Raw genomic sequence first — 22626 nt, 5'->3', positions numbered from 1 at the left:
TCTGCAGGATTTATCGCATGATTTTGTTGATCCAACTATTATCCATGAACATTGATTCATTATAATTTAAACATTTGTCTAAAATATAATAATGGATTTATTTGATCTTGATGAGGCAGAATTTATTATTCCTGAAGTTGATCGTGCTAAGAAGGAATTCTTTGATGATGGAGCGATTCATGTTTGGTCAACGTGGAAAACTAACTTCGTTGATGCTACGATGAATCTGGAACGAGCAAAGAAGATAATCGAACATATAAAAACCGAACACAAAGAAGAACGATTTATCTTTGGAATAAAATTTATTGCACAAATGCCTGATGACACTTGGATCATTCGCGATAAACGAGATCCAGTACGTGGCGGTAAGAAAAATGTTATTCTTGATAAAAATTCGAAGCCGGGATTGTTATTGGGAATCGACGGTCCTTATTATGCTAGAGCGTATCCATCTAGTGCTGTTGTTTATGGAATTTATCGGTTGAATAATAATCCTGATGTAAAAAACCTACCTACGATGAAAGAATCTCCGAAAATAAACTGCGTGGCTGAGCGAGTTATCGAACACATGAAAAACACTCGTCGTGGATCTGGTCTGACTCAATTGAGATTGGATAAAATTAATTCATGGGCAAAGACGGTTGTTGATGGTGCATCGATTGACGATGTTGCTGCGTTGAGCAAGAAACTTAAATTTCCTATCACGGTAAAAACAATATCGGGTGAAATATTATATTCATCGCCGTATAGTTCTCGAGGAACACCAATCGAAATTGTTGATCATAATTCACATGCGTGGTCGCAGTCAGTAATGATATTCCCAAAGGATCGTTCTGTTAAATTTTACCCTGCGGAATCTGGAAAAGACAATTCCGATGCAATGTTTAGGTTTATCAAAATACTAGCCGCGTCCGATCCAATATCGGTTTGGTTATTCTCGAGTGAAGAAAAATATGATCAGTTTATATTGCCACGTGGAGATATTTACCGTGATGAAATATTACACGAATCGATGAGAAATATTGCGGAGAAATATTCATCAAATCCAGATCGATTATTAACGAATTGTTTTACTGTTCCATCTGTTGCCGCTCACGCTGCCAGAGAAAGAAACTCGTGGAAACCTACAAGGAACGAATTTCTCAATGATATTCAACTTAGCTGTATCGAATACGGCCATGGAGGATTATGGAATACCAAATATTATTTTGAGGATATGATTTCCGTTGACATGAGCGCATGCTATCCTGGAAGTTTCCTTGGATATGGCGATTGTGCAGATTACTTTGCTAAATTTGGCCATCCCACCAGCGAGATGACGAGAGTTGCAATTAACGGACCATTACCTGATTTTGTCATGACAGGATTCGCTCATGTTACTTCGTTCGAACTTGCTGAAAATTTACATAAAATTTGTTATATTTGGTTTGGTCGGCATTTATCTCAGCGAAGATGGGTCCCTACGGTATTGTTGAGATTTATGTTGGATTCGTCGATGTTAATATCATTGACGGTAAGTGAAGCGATTATATCATATAGGAAACAAACTGAAGTGTGGTTACCCACGGATTGTGAAAACGCGAAAGATATCGGAAGAAAAATTATTGGTAAATTTACTCAAGGAGGATCAGTTGATCATAAACATCGCCACGCTAGGTTATTTATCAATGATGCCGAGATGGATTTTATTATTGCCGATACAGTATCGCGTGGAATATTCTGCAACAGAGAAAATATTATTATTGATGGAGAAAAATTGGGTACCGTGATTAGTTATCTCGATGGAGAATCAGCGCAGTATACTCATCTAAGATCATCGATGCTCGCTTACGTCAGTATTAATTTGCTGTCGATGATAAATAAATTTTCTGATATCGCGGTAAGAGTTGCAACGGATTCGTTTTACATCGATAAGAAATTTCAGTGTAGGTTGGCGAATTTAATTACTGATGGTTCCTGGGGAACTTGGAGAATAAAGAACGAAGATATTCTAGATTATTGCGAAGACGCTGATGTAGAAGATTGTGATAAATTTCACAAGGATAAATACGATGAAATATCAACGGCTGCATCTGCATTCGATCCGATTTCACGAAACAAATTTGTCTACATGAATGGTCCTGGTGGTAGTGGTAAAACAACAAGAGCAATAAACTTGTTTTCAAACTCTGATATGATCGTGTTAACTCCAACTCACAGACTAGCGCGAGAGATAAAACAACGCGGCGCTAATTCTTGCACGTATCATAGTTATTTCAAGTACAGCGGTGGATTGTGGGATTCGGTTCGCATGGGAAACAAGTACGTCAATAAGGTTATAATATTTGATGAAATTTGTACGGTAAATTTAGTTATATTAAAATCATTTCTAGGTTGGCTAGAAGAAAAAAACACCGCAGTAATAATGTGCGGAGATCACGGCCAACCTAATCCTATTGATGGTGAATCTCCTCATGAATGGCTTAGGAACTTCGTAGATTATTATGAAGAAATTGACGCTGATTATAGATCCAATGATATTTTATTGACCGAGTTTAAAAAAATAATTCGATTGCAACCTAATAAATTTCAATGTGATGTGATGAGAAAAATAATTGACGAGACTTCGATGGATATTTTTCTAACATTGTGGCGTCCTGATCATTTGATTGTTGCTAGTAGGAAAATTATTCGCGATGCTATTCAGGAAATGCTATTCAAACTTCACTGTGAGAAATTTCCAACATTGCAGGTACCGTTGTGCTATAGACCCGCTGATACCAGGAAACAAAACATTAATGTTACTTTGCCATGCGGAGAAGAAAAAAAATTAGTTTTGAATGATATTATTTTCGTTGATATTAATCTTGTCAATGATGCGATAAACGCGGAAAGATCGCCATGGAAACTTGGATACGCAGCAACGATACATTCATCGCAGGGATTAACAGTAGATGGCCAGGTCTGGATCGTCGATGATAGAATTTCCTGGTCGAATTTAGTTTATCTAGCAGTTTCTCGAGTAAGAAAATTATCTCAGTTAGGTAGAATTAAATTTCACATTAACGACGATGGCGGTAATTGAGTATCTCTCGGTATTATTTGTAATTCCTCCTTGGTAAATCCTCGTTGTGGTGCTAGCGAATCTAGAAAATAAATTGCTGGTCTTCCTGATGATCTTGTTACGGCCGATATTTTATGTGTCGTAACACTCCAAGTTGGATCGGTTGCTCTTTTTCTTCCACCCTCGGCTTCTCCTTCCTTATACAAATACCTGACAATAACATTACCTAGCACAGGCGGAATTATGGAACTTCGCTTTAGTGGTATATTTGTCTTTGTAATTGCAATTGCAGGCTTCATTGATATTGTTCGTGTTACTTCATTATTCAACGCATTAATCACGTGAGGTAATCTTGTTGCCCAATCATGAGATCGATTATCCTGGATAAATTCTCTCGCGTATTGATATCCGAATAATCTTTCCGCTAGTGTTTTATTGAATCTTTCAACGATAGCCTGACTACGATGAACACCAACTACGCCACGTCGGATTTTAACATTATTCTTTTTCATTAACGTAGTAACCGCACCAAGAAATTCTCGTCCTGGATCAATCTGGAGAAGCTTCGGCCATGTCAGTGGAGATCGTGAATAAATTCTTTCAAATGCCTTTGAAATTTCCGTTGCTGTTTTATTTGATAATGGTTCTGCTTCTTTATACCTACTAGCAATATCAACAATAGTTAACACATATTTGTATGTGACTCCGTCAACGGTATCATGAGGAAGAAACATTAAATCAGCCTGATGAACTTCGTTGGGTGCACTGACGGAGAAACTTGCATATGGTATTTTTTTAGGCGGAGGAAGATAAATTTGCCAAACTGCTTGCTTTGATAACCATGATGCAGCGGTGGATTGTTTTACTTTTGCTGCCTTGGCAAGTTTGGCTATTGCTGATTTTCCTCGCCAAAATCCTCGCGGAGAATAATATATTTGCTCCATTATAAATTACCAGCACCTAGGACTAATTTACCTTTCATTGCTCCTTTTATTAACCAAGTTGCCAATTTTTCTTTGAAATTTTTATCAGGAACAGCATCTATTGCGTGAATTAATTTAATATCAGCAAGATGTCGTTGTTCTAAATCTCCACTGCGATATGCAAGATCGTGATAGTAGCATGCATTATCAATAGCATTTACTGGATCTTCTCCAGGGTTTGGTTGATTATTACTGTTAAGTCTTATATCTAGCCTTGTACCAGGTCCGCAGTAGTTGTATCCTGGCAAATGTTTCTCTCCTGGATATTTCGCCCAAGGCAACCCAGGCAGATTTTTCATGGAGGCGGCAATGTCTCCTCCGGTTCTTCTATCTTTTTTTTTACAAATCTAAACTTGATTGTCCCACAAACTGCGCATTCACCTTTGATTGCATTCCTATTGTTACGTGTAATGACTTCGATTGGATTTATCGTAGCAGTTCGAGCGCGACACTTAACACAATATGAATCCATAATATTCTAATAACATGAATGTAATTGATTTTTCAGCCACGAAGAAACGCGAGAAAATGAAACACACCGCGGCATTACCAAATTCGATAAGAATGATAATCATTGGACCATCTGGATCTGGGAAAACGCAGCTGTTGCTAAATTTGATAATGAGATGGCTGAAATGGGATAAGTTGTATTTGGTTGCGCCATCTGTTGATGATCAGCGATGTTATCAAGTACTGAAGGAATTTAGTGATAATACTGAAGATGGCACAATAGAATTCATCACGGATATCAATGAAGCTCCATCGGTGGAAAGTTTAGACGGTAATGCTAATAATCTTGTTGTTTTCGATGATGTGATGCTGGATAAACAAACTAACCCAGCTAGGATATTCTCGCGTGGCCGACACAAGAATACCGATGTGATTTACGTGACGCAGCGATATACGCAAATTCCAAAAGTTATCAGAGATAATTGTAATATTTTATCGGTTTTCAATGGCGTTGATACTCACACGCTGAGAAACATTCATCAAACTTGGTGCAACGGCGATATGGATATAAATAAGTTTAAAAATTTCTTCAGTCACGCTCAGGCAACACCACATGGTTTTGTCACGATTAATCTTCATGATCCGCGTAGTAGGTATCGAGTCGGTCTTGATCAAATTTACTCATAAAATTACAGTCCTTCCTTGCAATCACACACAAATTTTACTATACCCCCCCCCCAAAAAAACTGCTGTTTTTTTTGTATCTGAAAATTGCACTCCGGGTCGAATTTACGCAAATTAATTTTCGTAGAAGGCTTTATTTCTGCTTTCTGAGGCTTCTACGGAGAAAGTTTGCGTAGGAGGGTTAATTTTATCTGAGCCACCTGGTCTGTAGAACTTCCCTGCTGCTAACTCCTCCAACATCTTTTATGGTAGAAAACTTCCAAACTGCTTGTATGGCCTGTAGAGAGCCCTAATCCCTGTATGAAGGGGACATCACTCTATCTAACTGCCACCTAGGTGAGAATATAACTTTTAGCATTTTAGCTAAAACGGTTTAATCTGAGAAGGCTGGATTTGTGAGGTAATAGTAGGTTTCCTAACGTATTATGATTTGGCAACGTATTTAAAGAAGAAAACGAAGAGAGCTTCTACTAACCAGCATGCTCAGGTGTCTTTGGTGGCATCTGCAAAATAAAATAAAATTTAATATGGTGGCAATGATAAAACAACTTATATACATGTACTGGCCAAGATGGGTGGTGAACTAAACTGTGGGTCTGGTTTGAATGGAACACTAATTTCCTGCCGTTCCTTGAGTCAATCATCAATGGATGGGTAATGGTATCAGGAAATTGACATTGTAGCTGGTACCAGGACACGAAAGAGATGGAACTGGTAAGAAGCTGTCTGGTATTCCATGTGAGACTCACCAATGGTTTGGGAATGGTGCCAGGCATCCACAACTGTACTGTCACCATAGCTGATTATGCGATTTGATGGAGCTGAGAGCCTGAGACCATTACTGTAACTATATGGTATTCCATGTATAATGCACCTACTGTTTAGGATTGGTGCGTGGCATCTGGGACAATATCACTTCTATAGCTGATGCTAGGATGTGACAAGGCTGGTGCCAGTAGTGGAGCTATCTCATGTTCTCTAGATGATTTATCTATGGTAAGGAAATGGCACTGTCCATCCATGACTGGTAACTGGACATGATGAAGCCAGGGCTCAGGTGATGGAATTGTCTGCCTTACATCCATAATGATGCAAAGAGGTCAGTAGCTGAATAAAGGCCATTGATCATTGATGCTAGTTCTGGTTTTATGATGTTCAGGTCACCATAAGATGGGATATTTTATCACAATGCACAGTCTAGTCAGGCATGAGCTTAAGCTGGTACTGACCATAGCCTAATCTGATTAAAATCAGATCTCCACTGTTCTATGTGAAGATCTGACAGCAATCGCTAAACAGTAATATTCTGGTGACTGTGTTATTACCATAATCACTAATTTTATCAGCCAATCAGGTGAAGCCTTATATCCTTACATTTGGGAGACTGAGCAGTGTGACTGAAGAGCAACAATGTGTGCTGAAAGATCTGATTCACTTTCAAATTTCCAAAAGCTCAGCATTTCCATTGGCTAATTCAAATGTCACCAGAAAAAGACCCCTAAGTGGCTGCTGTCAGATCTTCACATAGGAAAATGGAGATCTAATTTTAATCAGGTTGAACAATAGCCTATCCAGTTCTAATTCGAGTCCAATGGATAAAGGTAATTCACTTTTAAATGCCATCTGCTAGGATGCCAGGATGGGTTTAGATAAAGATCACTATACCTGGTCCCCTCAGGCATCTGTTGAGGCTATGTCAGACATCAATACAGTGAAGCTTGCACATGCAGTACTTGAGACTCATGCAAAGGTGTTATTCATAAGGTAATGAATTTAATAGGTCAGAGATTAGTAACTCTTCTTGTGAAGATGTTAAAACCACACCAGGAAATCAAACCTTAAGTAAAATATTTGAGGAACAAATCTGTCCATGCAAGAAAAGGAGGTTGGAGTAATAATAATAATAATAATAATAATAATTATTATTATTATTATTATGTTCATGTGCTAACAAATAATATTAAATGCCAATGTAGATCAAAGTGGTGGCATGTGGTAGTATTGAGGCAGAGTGATCCTGAAATCCTTGAGAATACCACAAAGGACAATGACTAATGACTCTTACATGTGCCAATAATGATAACTAAACACAGGGCTGTAGAGCTGTAGAGCATAATGGCTTAAACTGATAGAAATATAATAAAACTCATCCATACAAAATTGTTCTGTAATGAAGTTTCCTCTGCCAACTAATGAGACTTCTGTATACTGACCATCTCTATGAAAACACAAAATTGTTGGTCCCAGCAATGTCTGGTTTAAGGAAGACTTAGTGTATATGCCAGATTACTTTACATAGTAAAAAAGATTGGCAATCAACATCAAGCTTAAACTCAAGTCCTGAATATTATTTGTCAATCTAACTTGACCAATCAAATGGACAAGAGCTTAGATAAATCTGACCTGACCAATAAAATGGACAAGAGCTTAGATAAACCTGACTTGGCCAATCAAATGGAAAAGAGCTTAGATAAATCTGACTTGACCAATCAAATGGCAAGAATTTAGATAAATCCAATTTGACCAATCATATGGAACTGCTCCAGTGGCCTAGTGGTTAGAGCATCTGCCTCGGATGCAGGAGGTCATGGGTTCGATCACCGGCCGAGTCATATCAAAGACTTACAAAAATGGTACCAACAGCTGCCTCGCTTGGCGCTCAGCATTAAGAGGTTAATGTTAGGTCTGGTCAGCCTGGTGTCAGGATCATGTGACTGGATGGGACATCATGCTACATGTCTGCGGCATGATGCCCCAGTGCTAGACATCACTATAAACTGCCACACTGCAGACATCATAGCGATATGACAGAAAAATTGTTAAAGCTATGTTAAAAATCCAAATCACACACACACACACACCCAATCATATAGACAAGAGCTTAGACAAATCTGACTTGACCAATCAAATGGACAAGAATTTAGATAATTATAACTGACAATCAATGGACAAGAGCTCAGATAAATCTAACTTTACCAATCAAATGGACAAGAGTTTAGATAAATCTAACTTGACCAATCAAATGGACAAGAGTTTAGATAAACCTAACTTGACCAATCAAATGGACAACAGCTTAGATAATCTAACTGACCAATAAAATGGACAATGACTTAGATAAATCTAACTTGACCAATTAAATGGACAAGACCTTAGAAAATTCTAGCTGACCAATCAAATGGACAAGAGTTTAGATAATTCTAACTGACCAATCAAATGGACAAGAGCTTAGATAAATCTAACTTCACCAATCAAATGGACAAGAGCTTAGAGAAATCTGACCAATCAAATAGACGAGCTTAGAGAAATCTGACCAATCAAATGGACAAGAGCTTAGAGAAATCTGACCAATTAAATGGACAAAAGCTTAGAGAAATCTGACCAATTAAATGTACAAGACCTTAGAGAAATCTGACCAATTAAATGGACAAGAGCTTAGAGAAATCTGACCAATCAAATGGACAAGAGCTTAGAGAAATCTGACCGAGTAAATGGAAAAGAGCTTAGAGAAATCAGACCAATCAAATAAACAAAAGCTTAGAGAAATCTGACCAATTAAATGGACAAGAATTTAGAGAAATCTGACCAATCAAATGGACAGGAGCTTAAGCTCAACCTATAAGAAAAGTACCAGCTATGTGAAATAGGAAAAAGGATCAGTAAAGGATTTCTTTAAGTGGAAAATTAGAAGTAATGGAAAATGCTCAACACAGTGAATTACAGACCTCTAAATAATCTATCGGTAAGCCAGATCATACCTGTCCCTGAGGACTGTGACAGTGCATCTCATATCGCTGAGTACTGTACTGTCTTTGACATAGCTGACGATGGTTTTCGAGGATGTCAGAAGTTCCTGGTGACTGCTTTGTGGGCAGCTTTATACTGCAGGAATTGCATTTAAAAATTCCATCACCTGAAATTAATAACATTTGTAAGGATCATCAAAATTCAGAACTTGTTACAATTTAAGCATTTATACATTTGAACAAGTCTTACTTTTTCCCTTATATTAACTTTCTTTACATTACATCTATCTGACTTCCATGACCGATCATATATTAAAAGTATGAAAAACATGAATAAGCTGCCTTATACAAGTTTCTTTATCTACTTTTTTTTTAAACACATTTTTTAATTACAGTATTTAGAAATAAAAAAGGTGTCACTGGAAACAGATCTGGGAAATAATGACATAAGACATGATGATTTAGCTTGAACCCATACATATGAATACCAGTTCTCATTTTCCTACAACATGCAGTTTCTATATTATTATGATAACAACATTTCACAAGAAAGTAAAAGTAAAACAGTAAAACAAAAACAAACAGAATTTTTTTCCAATAATTAAAATGAAATGAAAACTTAATCTGTTCATCTAAATATATATCAAAATACATCTAGCAAATGTCATTTGTCTAGGAAGTGGTTTCTCAAAAATCATGTGAACAAGGATTCCACTAACATCATTTAAAATCCCTGAATTATACATCATTATGTTAAAAAAAATTTAAATCATTTAAATAACATGAAAATCTAAATTATGTAATATGTGCATGGAGTCTATGTAGAGAGAGTTTTGTATAAATGTGTCAAAAAACTTTGCAGGATGGACAGGATTCAAAGCAATGGGAGCATAAAAAAGTTCTTGTCATCTTCTTGTCTAAAATTACATATATTTTATTCTTAGTCCATATAATACAGATTTGTTGAAGCCCTTTATAAAAATGTCACAGTATATTTTTCAAGTGCAATGAAGATAACTGCACTGTTCTGTAGTTGTTACATGCAAAAAATAACACTGTGGTGATTGACAGACAGAATATTCTCCCCTGAGTTGACAAGACAGTGGATCCAATCCACAGGAGAGATTTTGCGTAAGGGCTCCAAAAGATCTTGTTGCCTCTAGTTAGATTTAATATCCTGCTAACATCCCTTGTTAATATTTTTGGATATTACCCATGACTCTGATTTATGACATCACTAATTATTACATTATTAAATACATATTTAATATGGGATATAACATTTCAATAGCTAGCTAAACAAGAGAGTAATGAACCATTGATATCTGGTATAATATCAAAACAACTTAAGATATTATTATTACAGATACATCAATTAAAATATTTACAATACTTTGATATGAAATCTGTTTAAAGGGTCCTCAGGGTCTGAAATTGGGCTCCCCGTCCGACAAATATTTATAAATCTATGCAGAATTCCTCATCTTAGTAACATCTAAATGACTTTATTCTATAATAAACAATTTTAGTTCCGATATGGGTAGCTCAGACTTGATTCCCAATTACCCCACCAAAATGAGTAATTATCTGGTGATAGATCAACTTTCGGGGCCCCGAGTGGCCAAGTGGTCTAAAGCACTCTCCGTTACGGATCAATGCCATCTCACCTCTGTCTGCATGGGTTCGAGTCTTGGATTCGGCCAATGTGGGTATGTGAGAAAGCTTGCCAGTAGCTTCTCAAGGGTTGGTGGTTCTTTCTGGGGATTTCTCGGGTTCTTCCTCCACCATTAATACTGGCCGCCATGCATAGCCTATCGTGTGCTGCAAAATGGCATTAAACCCTACAACAACAACAACAACAACAACAATAGATCAACTTTCAATGAAATCAAAAATCTTATGACATGAATTTAAAATAGTCTATGTTTTTACTGCAACAAGCAATTACCATGATATGTGAATCCTTGCTCAGCCATTTCCCGGGGATTTGGCACTGAATTTTTAGGTTGCTTAGAAAGAAAACATCCTGGAAATGGCACCATTATATTACCCGGCTGTGAGGAATTTCTCTGTTGTAATAAACCTGGATGTCCCTGGTTTTCTCCTTGAAAAAGGTCAACATGATTTTGGGAGCTGGAGGTACTTGCTGGGTTAGCTGAGGCTAGAAATAGCAACTGTCTTTGTTGACTGAAGACTTGGTCAGCAGATGCTGGTGTAAGCATTGTTGCTATGCATGACTGTGCAGGTGGTTGTACTTGCAGAAGCAATGTGTCTGGGGCCCTGTCTAAGCTCGGGTTGGGACTGGTGCACTGTACAGGAAGGTGGGACTGTATTTCTAAATACGTAACGGCATTAGCTGAGGTGTGTTGTCCAAAAGCTGACTCAGCTGGAAGTGGGTCTGGATTAAACAAACAGGATTCCCCATCTGTCTCGCATTCCAGCATGGAAATTTCTCCAGATAAGGCTGGTGGTTGTGTATCTAAAACCCTCAATTCATTCTCTCGAATGTTGATGGAAGGAAGTTCTCCAGGCACCACAACTGATGTATCTGAAATAAGGCATTAACAAACTCAAAAGGCTCAATATTATGAAACATATAAAGACATTATGCATGTAATGAAACCTGAATGAAAATGCATTTTTAAGGCCACCATCAGACACAGACAATTTATAACTGTGCGTACCATAATCTGACCATTTCTTCCTCTTATGATTTCATTATTAACCACAAAAACCTTCATTTGTCAACACGTCATGCATTTTATGGGTCTATAATGTTGACAGTTGGATGCAATATGTGACAGGTTTGGATCTTCAATGTTGACAGTTTGGTGCAGTATGTGACTGGCCTGGATCTTCACTGTTGAAAATTGGGTGCAATATGTGACAGATCCAAGTTGACACTGTTGATAGTTGGGCACAGTATGTGAGAGATTTGAGTTTACACTATTGACAGTTGGGTACAGTATGGAAGAGATTTGAGTTTATGCTACAGACAGTTGGGTACAGTATGTGAGAGATTTGAGTTTACACTACTGACAGCTGGTACAGAATGTGACACATTTGAGGCTACACTGCTGATAGTTGGGTACAGTATGTGAGAGATTTGAGTTTACACTACTGACAGCTGGTACAGAATGTGACACATCTGAGTCTACACTACTGACAGTTGGGTACAGTATGTGAGAGATTTGAGTTTGCACTATTGACAGTTGGTATAGAATGTGACACATCTGAGTCTACACTACTGACAGCTGAGTACAGTATGTGAGAGATTTGAGTTTACACTATTGACAGTTGGTATAGAATGTGACACATCTGAGTCTACACTATTGACAGCTGAGTACAGTATGTGAGAGATTTGAGTTTACACTTGATAGTTGGTACAGAATGTGACACATCTGAGTCTACACTACTGACAGTTGGGTACAGTATGTGAGAGATTTGAGTTTACACTATTGACAGTTGGTATAGAATGTGACACATCTGAGTCTATGCTACTGGCAGTTGGTACTGGTATATGGCAGATCTGGGTAATAATGGTGACATGGAAAATGAAGTCATCCAAAGCTATCACTTTATGTAATACTGATTGTTTCAAATAAGCACAAGAAAAATTCTTGACAGTATTCTCTTTACTAATTGGCTGCAATCATGAGAAATTTTCCTACTGTTCCTTCCGAAACTTCTTGTTTTTACTATTGCCTTCAACATTTTGGTAGCCATTTTGGGAATCAATTGCTAAAAGGGAAGTGGGAAAAAAATTGTCACATCTGTCTAAATATGGCCAATTTACCCTACAACAGGGGTGCACAACCCCTGGCCCAAAGGTCGGACATGTTCTGTCCAGCCCTCATAGCAAATTAAACCAACACAGGAATCTAGCCCATGAACAGTAATAATATTAAAGAAATTAGTGTTTGTGGCCCTTGAGTGGTCTTACTAAATGCAATCTGGCCCTTGGCCAAAAAATGTTGTGCACCCCTGCCCTACAGGGACTAATGTTACGCCATAATAGTATATCATGTGCTGAAAAATAGTGTAAAAACCACAAAACAGGAACAAACAACAACAAATAAAACTAAGGGTATTGTCAGTTGACAGTGGGGGTGGGGTGGGGTGGGGTGGGCAGTACACCTGTAACATGGAATCCACCCTGTATACAAGTGTGGTTTAAATGTTAACTTATAGGAGTAAATAAATTCACCTCTGTTCACAGAAGAATGTGGACATAAACTGGTCTCCCAACTGACAGAAATTTTATCCCACCACAGCATTATTACGTGGCTAAATGGCTCAAACCTGAGCTAATGTTTCTTATTATAGTAAACGTCATGAACCAACTAATTCAGTAATGAGTGTCATTTTTTAGAATTTGATATAAACATACCTTTAAATTGCAATTATTCACTTTATTTGGATCTTCAAACATCTATATTCCATTGGAAGATCATTACTTACATGACCCAAGAAGTACAAATGGCAAAATCAATGTTAACAGACATCATACATAGAGATTTCTGGATGAGGTCAACCTAAGGTGTGATCCAGTACAAACCAACTGGATGTTGCACACAGTAATGTCACAGTGAAAGTATGTGTTGAAAACAGTTTGTACTCCTCTGTTCTCTGTTTTGATAGGTCCAACATTTCCTTTTCTTGACCCAATTTAGTATATGGCTACCATTGTAAAAATCCATGGCACTCACTAATTATATGCGACGCAATTTTAACTCTGTAAAATTTTCTATATCTATTGTTCCAAATCAAATAATGCAAATATCTGGTCACAAATACATTACAGTAAATCTGGAATTTCTGCATCCAATTATCTTCACATTAATGTCCAACAACTGAAATGCTTAGGTGAAACTGACATACGTCAAGTATGAACATAGACTGTCTAACCTAACCCAAGTCAAACTTTGTGACATCACACAGAATTTTGACTGGATATTCTGTGTTGAAAAATCATGTTGTCTGTGTCCAGTGTTCTGTTTATTTGGAAGGATAATTGCTCTTTGATTTATAATTTGTGGAAAAAAAATCTACTTTTAAATGTTAATAGTTACAGAACTGCATCTGGGACAAATGAAAGGTGCAGTATTTGAGTCAGAATGAATAAACTTTATTTTTTCTCTCTAAACTATTTCCATTAAAATAAAAACTATGTGATAAACATAATCTCAAGTAGGTAATAATTTATTGTTAAATTTATGCAATTCATTTAATAATATCCAGCTTTTGCTTGCTACAGCTCACAAAAGCTAAACATTATTCAAAGAATTTGATAAATTTATTATTAAATCATGGATCATTTGAAATCCTCAATATAACAATCATTTGAGATTCTCTGTATACAAGGTATATTAACCAAAATAACACATTAATAAATTGAACAGCAAAATAAGCTCTCCTCTGTTCTAATGGGTGTACATGATTCATGACCATATTATGTACCGAACCATGCCATTAGTGACAATGATATCAAATTCTATGAATGTTAGTATGTGTTGGGGATAACCATATAGTAATACTACATGTTTATATCTGTTCATTTCATTTTCTCAAAAATTAATGTTTCAAAAAGGAAATAAAGATAAAATACTAAGCTTCATGTTGTTTTCTTTCAGTCCGTATTGTCATATATTTAATAGATGAAATGAGTAACAATACAACAATGATGCAACACTTGTTTGTAATAAATACACTTGTCAATCCACATTTCATTAAGTTTAAAATGATTTAAATTTATGAAAAATGAGGAAAATTACAAATGATTAAATTCTGGTTGTATTTGAGGCCAATTCATCCTGATATTAAGACATTCAATTCTTTTTTAATTAAGGGCTCAAAATCACATCTTAACTGCTTGTAAACACAATTTACAATTAAATCAACATCTAATTATTATTTGTAAGCATGTACAATGAATAATGTCAAGTCATTCTAGTCAATTAAAATTCTCTTTTTCCATTCAAATCACCAATTACATAAGCTAATTAGTGAATGGATGATGTTACACCACAGGCTGCACTTTTAGCAATTGTAAAAACAAAAGCAAACAACAGAAATAACAAACTTACATGCATGTATGTAACCTATTCAAAATCCAATGATATAAGAAAAGGCAGTTGTTTATTAAAAGAACTAAACAGAACAAGAACTCCTTATTTCAACACAATGTGTATTCCCAGTCTTGAATTTTGTTAATTGGCTAATTTCAAAAGTACAATCCTGCCAAGTATAAAACAGAATTATACTTTACATTGTCAGCTTTACTATAACATCAAATAACCACTGCAACAGTAGCAAATCATATTCATAATGTATGTATGGAAAAGTAAAAAATATGCTTTAAAATTAAAAAGGTTACCTAAGAGCAAGGCCTTGTATAAACTGTGCAGTTAGATTGTAAATGTTCACAAAGTGGTAACCATTTAAAGGAACATGGCTTTCTGTAATGTAAGAACTGTCTGTATCATGTTGTATGTAGTAGTAAGGCAAGTCAAAAATTGTTCCACATTTGTCAAATATGAGCATGTCTTACCAAATGAATTCTATCTCAGAGTTAATATGATGGCAGTAAGACATACCAAATGCAACTGTACCAGTGTGAGCTTATTTAGCTATCAGCTGAGAGTGTGTAATTAATAGAATAGGAAAAGAGGTTGACTTAACTGTGCCAGTGTGAGCTTATTTAGCTATCAGCTGAGAGTGTGTAATTAATAGAATAGGAAAAGAGGTTGACTTAACTGTACCAGTGTGAGCTTATTTAGCTATCAGCTGAGAGTGTGTAATTAATAGAATAGGAAAAGAGGATGACTTAACTGTACCAGTGTGAGCTTATTTAGCTGTCAGCTGAGAGTGTGTAATTAATAGAATAGGAAAAGAGGTTGACTTAACTGTGTCAGTGTGAGCTTATTTAGTTATCAGCTGGGAGTGTGTAATTAATAGAATAGGAAAAGAGGTTGACTTTTGATTGATTTTTACTTCTGATTACTGTATGCCAAATACACATTGAGAGATTTTGGTAAACATGGCATCTATAGCTAAGATAGTCCCTTAATACATTTATACAGTGCTTGTCTTAATATTTTGTTAGATTTTTCAGAAGGTACAAGACCATATGCCATCTAAGAGCAACTTTATATTTTTTGTAACGGTCTTACAAAAAGAGATATTTATTTTTACCTGGAGTTGTCTGTCCAACATCCACATTCAGAGGCACAGAAGTACACATTCTTTCTGCATTGGATGCATTGTTTTGGAAACCACCTAAATCCATATGGTGCCTTTCTTAACTGAAAAAATACACACAAAAAACATGGACATCTTTACATTCTTTAAGTATATATCCTTAAGATTTGCAAGATGAAGCTTTGCTTAATACCATTCAATACTGCATCTGGTTGATAGCCTAGCAAATGTTTTTCCTTTGTTTCTGGAAATGCAGGTTAGGTTAAAGCATATCCAATCCTCTATGCTGGAAGCAATTATAATATTCAAATTAGGGAAGGGAAACAAAGAAAGAATAGAGTAGAGAAGGAGGACGGAAATATAAGATAGACCATTCAGTGATGAAAAGAAAGCTCATTAACGTTTACCAAGACTTACTTAATATCAAATTCACTGAAAATTTCAACCATTTATTTTTCTGTTTGGAGGCCTATGATTGTTTTAAAGGAAAAAATGGCCAGCCCTCTGATAGCTTAAAAAACTATTCTTGCTCTGATTTGCAGCAAAGCAAATTTTATCCATTGTATTACCAGAACAAAAAAAATTATATTGAGGTAATATCACGAAAAATAAATGACAATTAGACAGAAAGCACAGGACTCCACCCTACTCTAAAATAGAATGGTTGATCCCTAATATGATGGATATTTAAAAAAATCTACGAATTAGAGCAAGAGATATTTTTTCATTATTTTTGGAGGCCGAAACTTTTCACAAAAATCACAGGCCCCTTCCCCATAAAAATAAACTGACAGTCCCTTATATATGGGACTTTTGTTTTAAATCACGCCGACTGTAAATACAAACCTATCAAGGTATTATTATAGTCCTACAATGTAAGACATAGCACATATTAGTTTTGTTTCAGTGCTAAAACAGAAATATCAGCATCGAGGTCTTACGTGTAGGACTAAGTATTATTAGAAATCATGGGGTTTTCCCCCTTCTAATAATACATTATACATTGCTTATAACTAAACTACACGTCATTGCCGTTGTAAATAAAATGAGTGAAAAAAAAATATTTTCGCTACTGATCATATAAAAACAAAATTCGAATTTTCAAACATCAAACAACTTATACATGAATATGCTCATTCAATTGTACAATGTATAATTGTATATATTAGAATGTTCTACTTTCGCTTTAGACTGCATTTTTTAAATTTGTATAATGTCATACGAGTATATTGAAGGTGCTGATTATGTTTCTTTAACTGTACAATAATATTAATGTAAATAGAACGACACATTCCCTCTCACCTGTGCAGAGAATATTTTCATCAACTTTCTGACCAAATGTATACTGCTTTGCCCACGGCGGCCATTGTAAAAGAGGGGGGACAACTCCTATCTAAATTCCTTCCTGCACTAAAATACAATAGATTGACGACTGACAGACAAGCTATATATCTGGAATATTCATAATTCGTTAAGGTCCTTATAAAGTAAACATTGCCAGATTTACAATTTGAATTTTACCCACCCTCTTATCTACAACATCCTCTTTTTCAAAAAGAAACTTTTCAGAAAAAAATAAAAAGTTAACGATAAAATGAAGCTCCATATAAACCCAGCAAAACCAGCCTGATTATATAGGATCATACGTATCGACAGCTGTGACCTGGCTACTCAGATTTAAATTAAGGAGAATTTCGAAACGTCTGACTGGACGAACTTATCGTGCAAATAATACTTAATATATCATTATTTTTTTTTAAATTTTGCTCTTATACGTGTATCGTATAAACGACTTTAGTTACTGGCTATTAGAACGTAGCTATATCTTACTAATTAGTTTCTCATAATTAAAAAGTAATATCTGTTAATTACGTGTCAGCTATATAACACAAGAGATAATGCTCTTTCATCTTTATTTTTATTAACTATTATTCAATTTCCTTTTTCACCCTTACTTTTGGCATCTTTTTTCTATTTCATATTTCGTTATTTAATCATCTATGCGTTCAGTATTATTATATTATACCTGTATGACTGATAGCAACGATACGAGCCAGTAGAAATTGTAAGCAACGATACGAGCCAGTAGAAATTATTGTCCCTATTGATTCTAATTCCTTTTTTATATACATTAACGTAAGTACAATTTACATTTCTTTCTCTTTAGTCTTTTCTTTTCTTTGTCTTAGCAGAACTTGATCTTAATTTTTAAAACTCTGTTAGCAATAATAGAAAACAATCGTTGTATAGACCGTTTCATTTTAGTATCTAAATAGTTCTCTTTCCTGCGCGTTCTATCTAAATGTATCCATTTAATTTTTTTCTTTGACTTTGCTTATTTCTGCTAGCATGTCTCAGGGTTCAATTTGTAAAACTATGTTAACAACAAGAACAACAACAACAACAACAACAACAGCAATAATAATAATAATAATAATAATAATAAACAAACAAACAAATAACACTCGTACACATGCCCATGTTTTTAGTGCTGCTAACAGTGTTAAAAAGTTTGAGATATAATAGCAGTTAAACAAAGAAGGAAACAAGGACAGAAAATGTCGGAAAAAATACAACTAAGTAAAGAACTAAGTCTACATAATTACTTCCTTTATTTCGCTATGTAAATTTATCTATACCCATACCTTTGCGTCCGACTGTCTGTTTAACTGTATATATATATATATATATATATATATATATATATATATATATATATATATATATATATATATGCTTTTTTAAACACGTATGCATATAGATGGGAAGGTAGGTATTTTGTCTTTCTAACTCAGACTGCCCGTCTGTATTGTTCTCTTATTAGTGTTATCTATCCAGCTATCTAACTAATTATCTTTACACCCTCAACTGGTAGGCACGTGCGTAGGGAAGTGGATCGATAAATAGATTATCTATTTTTACACCTTCGATTGGTAGGGATATATAAATATATTGACATATAGATAGACAGATTACACGAAAAGAAAGGTAAACAACAACCTACCCAATGCCAGATTATCCTAGTAGCAAAAGTAGCAAATGCTGCGGTCCCTGCACTTTCAAGGGCCCCGCGCTAAATAATAATATCGTATGACGTCATTTACCCGCTAGGCATTGCGCCGTCCGCCATATTGTTTTCGGACAAACATAGATTCTAATCGGACATAAACATCGTACACTCCGTTTGCCTGATTGAAGTAATGGTATTTTCCCCGCCAATTCCGGTGTGGGCAGAATCATCAATCAGAATCTGGATCTACCACAGTAGACATATCCGACAGGAGGGTCAGTAGGGTAGAATATGGATTTTAACACGTTCCCAGTACCTTTAACCAGGGATAAACCATAAAACCACGAAACCACAAGGACTATGATATGGAATATTCTAACCCAGGAAAGAAGATTTCTTGGTGATGAAATGTACATAGAAACGGAAATGGACTTTGATCTAGAATTTCGGATGATTAAAACGGAACTTTAAATTTTTTAACCTATATTTACTACAGCTGAAATGAAGAAGAACTTGGATATAAATTCGAGATGAAGAATATTCTAATTCAGGAAAATAGCATAGACCTTTTAATGTTCAGCATGGTTAGACTTTGTAACGGCAAGATTTACAAGTCAAGATTGCCAAAAAAAAAAAAAGAACTATTTTAACAAAAAATACCGGAACCTGATTACAAATGGATAGATAACAAAATCAACCAAGGAAAAACGATACCAGTTGGATAATGATTGACGATTTACTAATCAAGATTGCCAAATAATGAATTTTTCATATTTAAGACACCGGATTTCAACATGTACACAGTACTATAATTTGGCACGCATTTGATCGATGCATGTTTTCCATCACATTCGCGTGATGGAAAATTTAAATTCCCTCCGGAAGTGCCAAGGTACTTCAAGTACTTGAAACTAACTGAGGCAATCTGTAAATACTGTGTGGCGAGGCAGCTGTTAGTACCATTTTTGTAAATCTTTGGTACGACTCGGCTGGGGATCGAACCGACGACCTCCCGTATCTGAGGAGGACGCTCTAACCACTCGGCCACCGGAGCGATTCAATCTGCGCTGAAAAAAACACAAAAGCACTTAGTCACTTTCCTGATACTTTTGACATCATTCTAATTCGCCATTATTCGTTCATTTCCGGACATCGTGCTCGTTTCAATACGTCCGTATTCAGAGCTTCTCGTAAATGTCCGTTATTCACTCTATAATCCAATTTTAATTTCAAAGTCCATTTGCCAACGTTCATTCAATAGTTATACCAAATATAATACTTACTTACCATTCGCTAACGCTCATTCTATATTTATACTAAATATAATACTTACTTACCATTCGCTAACACTCACTCTATATTTATACCAAATATAATACTTATTTACCATTCGCTAACGCTCATTCACCATATCAAATAAAAATAACCCTAATCAGTATATCAAGCTATTCCGCTTAAACGCTCATAGATAGATACACGGAAACAACACTAAAAATTCAAAGTTCAAAAAATGTATTCATGTATATACATAAGTCCACTGGTCTGTGGAGCGTCTGATTTCAATAAATTCGATGAACATATTTACAGTCACAACCTACTCTCACTTCATGAAAAAAAAAAAAACATCAAAATCCGTCTGCGTATCAGCATCTTTTCCACTTTGAACATGAACAATTTCCTGCACTTTCTTCACCCAGTTAAAATCTCCATTCATTGTCACTGTAGCAATACCGTTATCCAAACAATAATCATGATCCAATTTAATTCTTTTCAAATCATTGCAGTCACATTCTTCAAGTCCATCACTCATCTCCATGTCTTCGTCTCTTTTTCTTTTTACTTTTCTTTGTTCTTTTTTCACAGCAAGCTGTTCCATTTCAGAATCACTGTCAAGTCCATTTATCAACTGTCCCACAATTTCTTCGGCACCCAGATCAAAGTCACCATATTGCATATCCACAATATCTTCATCTCTTCGTTCTTCTTCATTTTCATCACTTTCTCTCTCATCTTGATGCCTTTTCATAATCAGTTTATAACTTTCCATGGAATCTTCGTTACAAAATCGTACTGTATATCGAATACCATTGTCATCCAACGAAACAGTTCCATCTCTGCAGGTATTATTAACATATCCAGAATGCCATCTGTACGTTCTGGCCGCATCATTCATAGAATCATGTCGAACACAATTTCCACTCTCTAATTCTGTCACCAAAACCGGCTTCACTGAATCTCTTGTTGGTTCACTCTGACGATCATCAGCAAATTGACACTGTATCCTTCTCCCAAAGTTTTTCGATAAACAAGTCCTGCACTTACCAGTACAACAGGAATAGATAGAACCATTACAAATTCAAAAAAAAATTTCCAGCAGCATAACTACTTTTAAAAAACAGCCATGCCATTTCATTTTCATCTGTAAATTTACACTTTACACTACTGGCAGTTCCAAAATTCACTCTCTTTACTTCTCCCTTCAAATGAGAATGAAGACAAATTTTTTTCAGACTGAGTCATAACTATCAAATTCCCAATAGAATCATCTTGTAGATCTCCATCGTGTGAACTAACACGCTTTGTCTCGGAACTTCGATACCATGTACGGCCTCGTAGACGAATCGTCCTCTACTAATACCTTTCTTTAGTTTCCTATCCATCGATGAAACAGAAACTCTTATCAATCCAAATTGATTTTTAAAACCATGAAATAACTTTCCACTTCTCCTATGATGGACATTTCCCAGAATATCACACTCATAGGCATCATACATCTTCTTTCTTCTTTCTTCCTACAAACTGTCAAAAAATGATATAACTCACTGTAATGTCTTTACTCGACAAAATCCAACTCACTAATGGCGAATCTTGAACTTCACGTTCAATTTATACCCTGATATCAGTTTCCCGTCAAAAAACAAAAAGTATAAAATTCAAATGGGACGGGACTGACGGGATGGGAAAAAATCTTTTAAAAAATATTAGCAACGGGACTGACGGGAACTAATAACTTTATTCATAGATACCAAACATATAGCATGACGTGTAACGTCATTAACAAAATCAAAGTTTTTCTTCTCCATGTTAGTCTATAAAAGACTGCTATGGCTAGGTTACAAATAGATTACATGCTTGTGAATATTTTAGGTTACGCTATATTTCTTAAGAAATCCTTGTCGAGTGGCGAATATTCAACGTAACGTTCAATTTATACCAAACCCAAAATCTCCCGTCAAAAAAGCAAAAAGTATAAAACTGAAACGGGACGGGACTGATGTGACCGGGAAAAATAAAAAAAAAAAAAAAAAAAATATAAGACGGGAACGGGACTGACAGGACGGGAACCTTGACCTAATTGCGAATGCGGCGCGGCTTTTCTCAATCTAAAAAGATATATATAAAATAAAATATATTTTATTCGAATGGTTCGCACCGTCTTCGAATGTAAGTCAAGAAAATTAAGATTAAATTGATGAACTTCCATATTCGTATATCATTCCGGATCCGTATACC

At 35.7% G+C, this 22626-nt stretch overlaps 1 protein-coding gene across 1 annotated transcript in view; it reads right to left on the bottom strand.

Annotated features, from left to right (window-relative positions):
* Positions 1–17466, bottom strand: part of LOC149806914 (uncharacterized) — a 73127-nt gene extending 55661 nt beyond the window's left edge. Inside the window, exons 1-5 of the mRNA XM_089932281.1 lie at positions 17406–17466; positions 16098–16207; positions 10852–11451; positions 8916–9070; positions 5636–5663 (exon numbers count right to left, since the gene is read on the bottom strand). Coding sequence (XP_089788407.1) covers positions 5636–5663; positions 8916–9070; positions 10852–11451; positions 16098–16191 — 877 coding nt within the window. The 5' untranslated portion in view covers positions 16192–16207; positions 17406–17466. The remainder of the gene's footprint in view (positions 1–5635; positions 5664–8915; positions 9071–10851; positions 11452–16097; positions 16208–17405) is intronic.
* Between the last annotated feature and the right edge of the window lie 5160 nt (positions 17467–22626).

Source organism: Sinohyriopsis cumingii, chromosome 1 (assembly GCF_028554795.1).
Source record: "Sinohyriopsis cumingii isolate HCF-2022 chromosome 1, ASM2855479v2, whole genome shotgun sequence".
Lineage (NCBI taxonomy): Eukaryota > Metazoa > Mollusca > Bivalvia > Unionida > Unionidae > Sinohyriopsis > Sinohyriopsis cumingii.
This window is presented reverse-complemented; position numbering and strand designations above follow the sequence as displayed.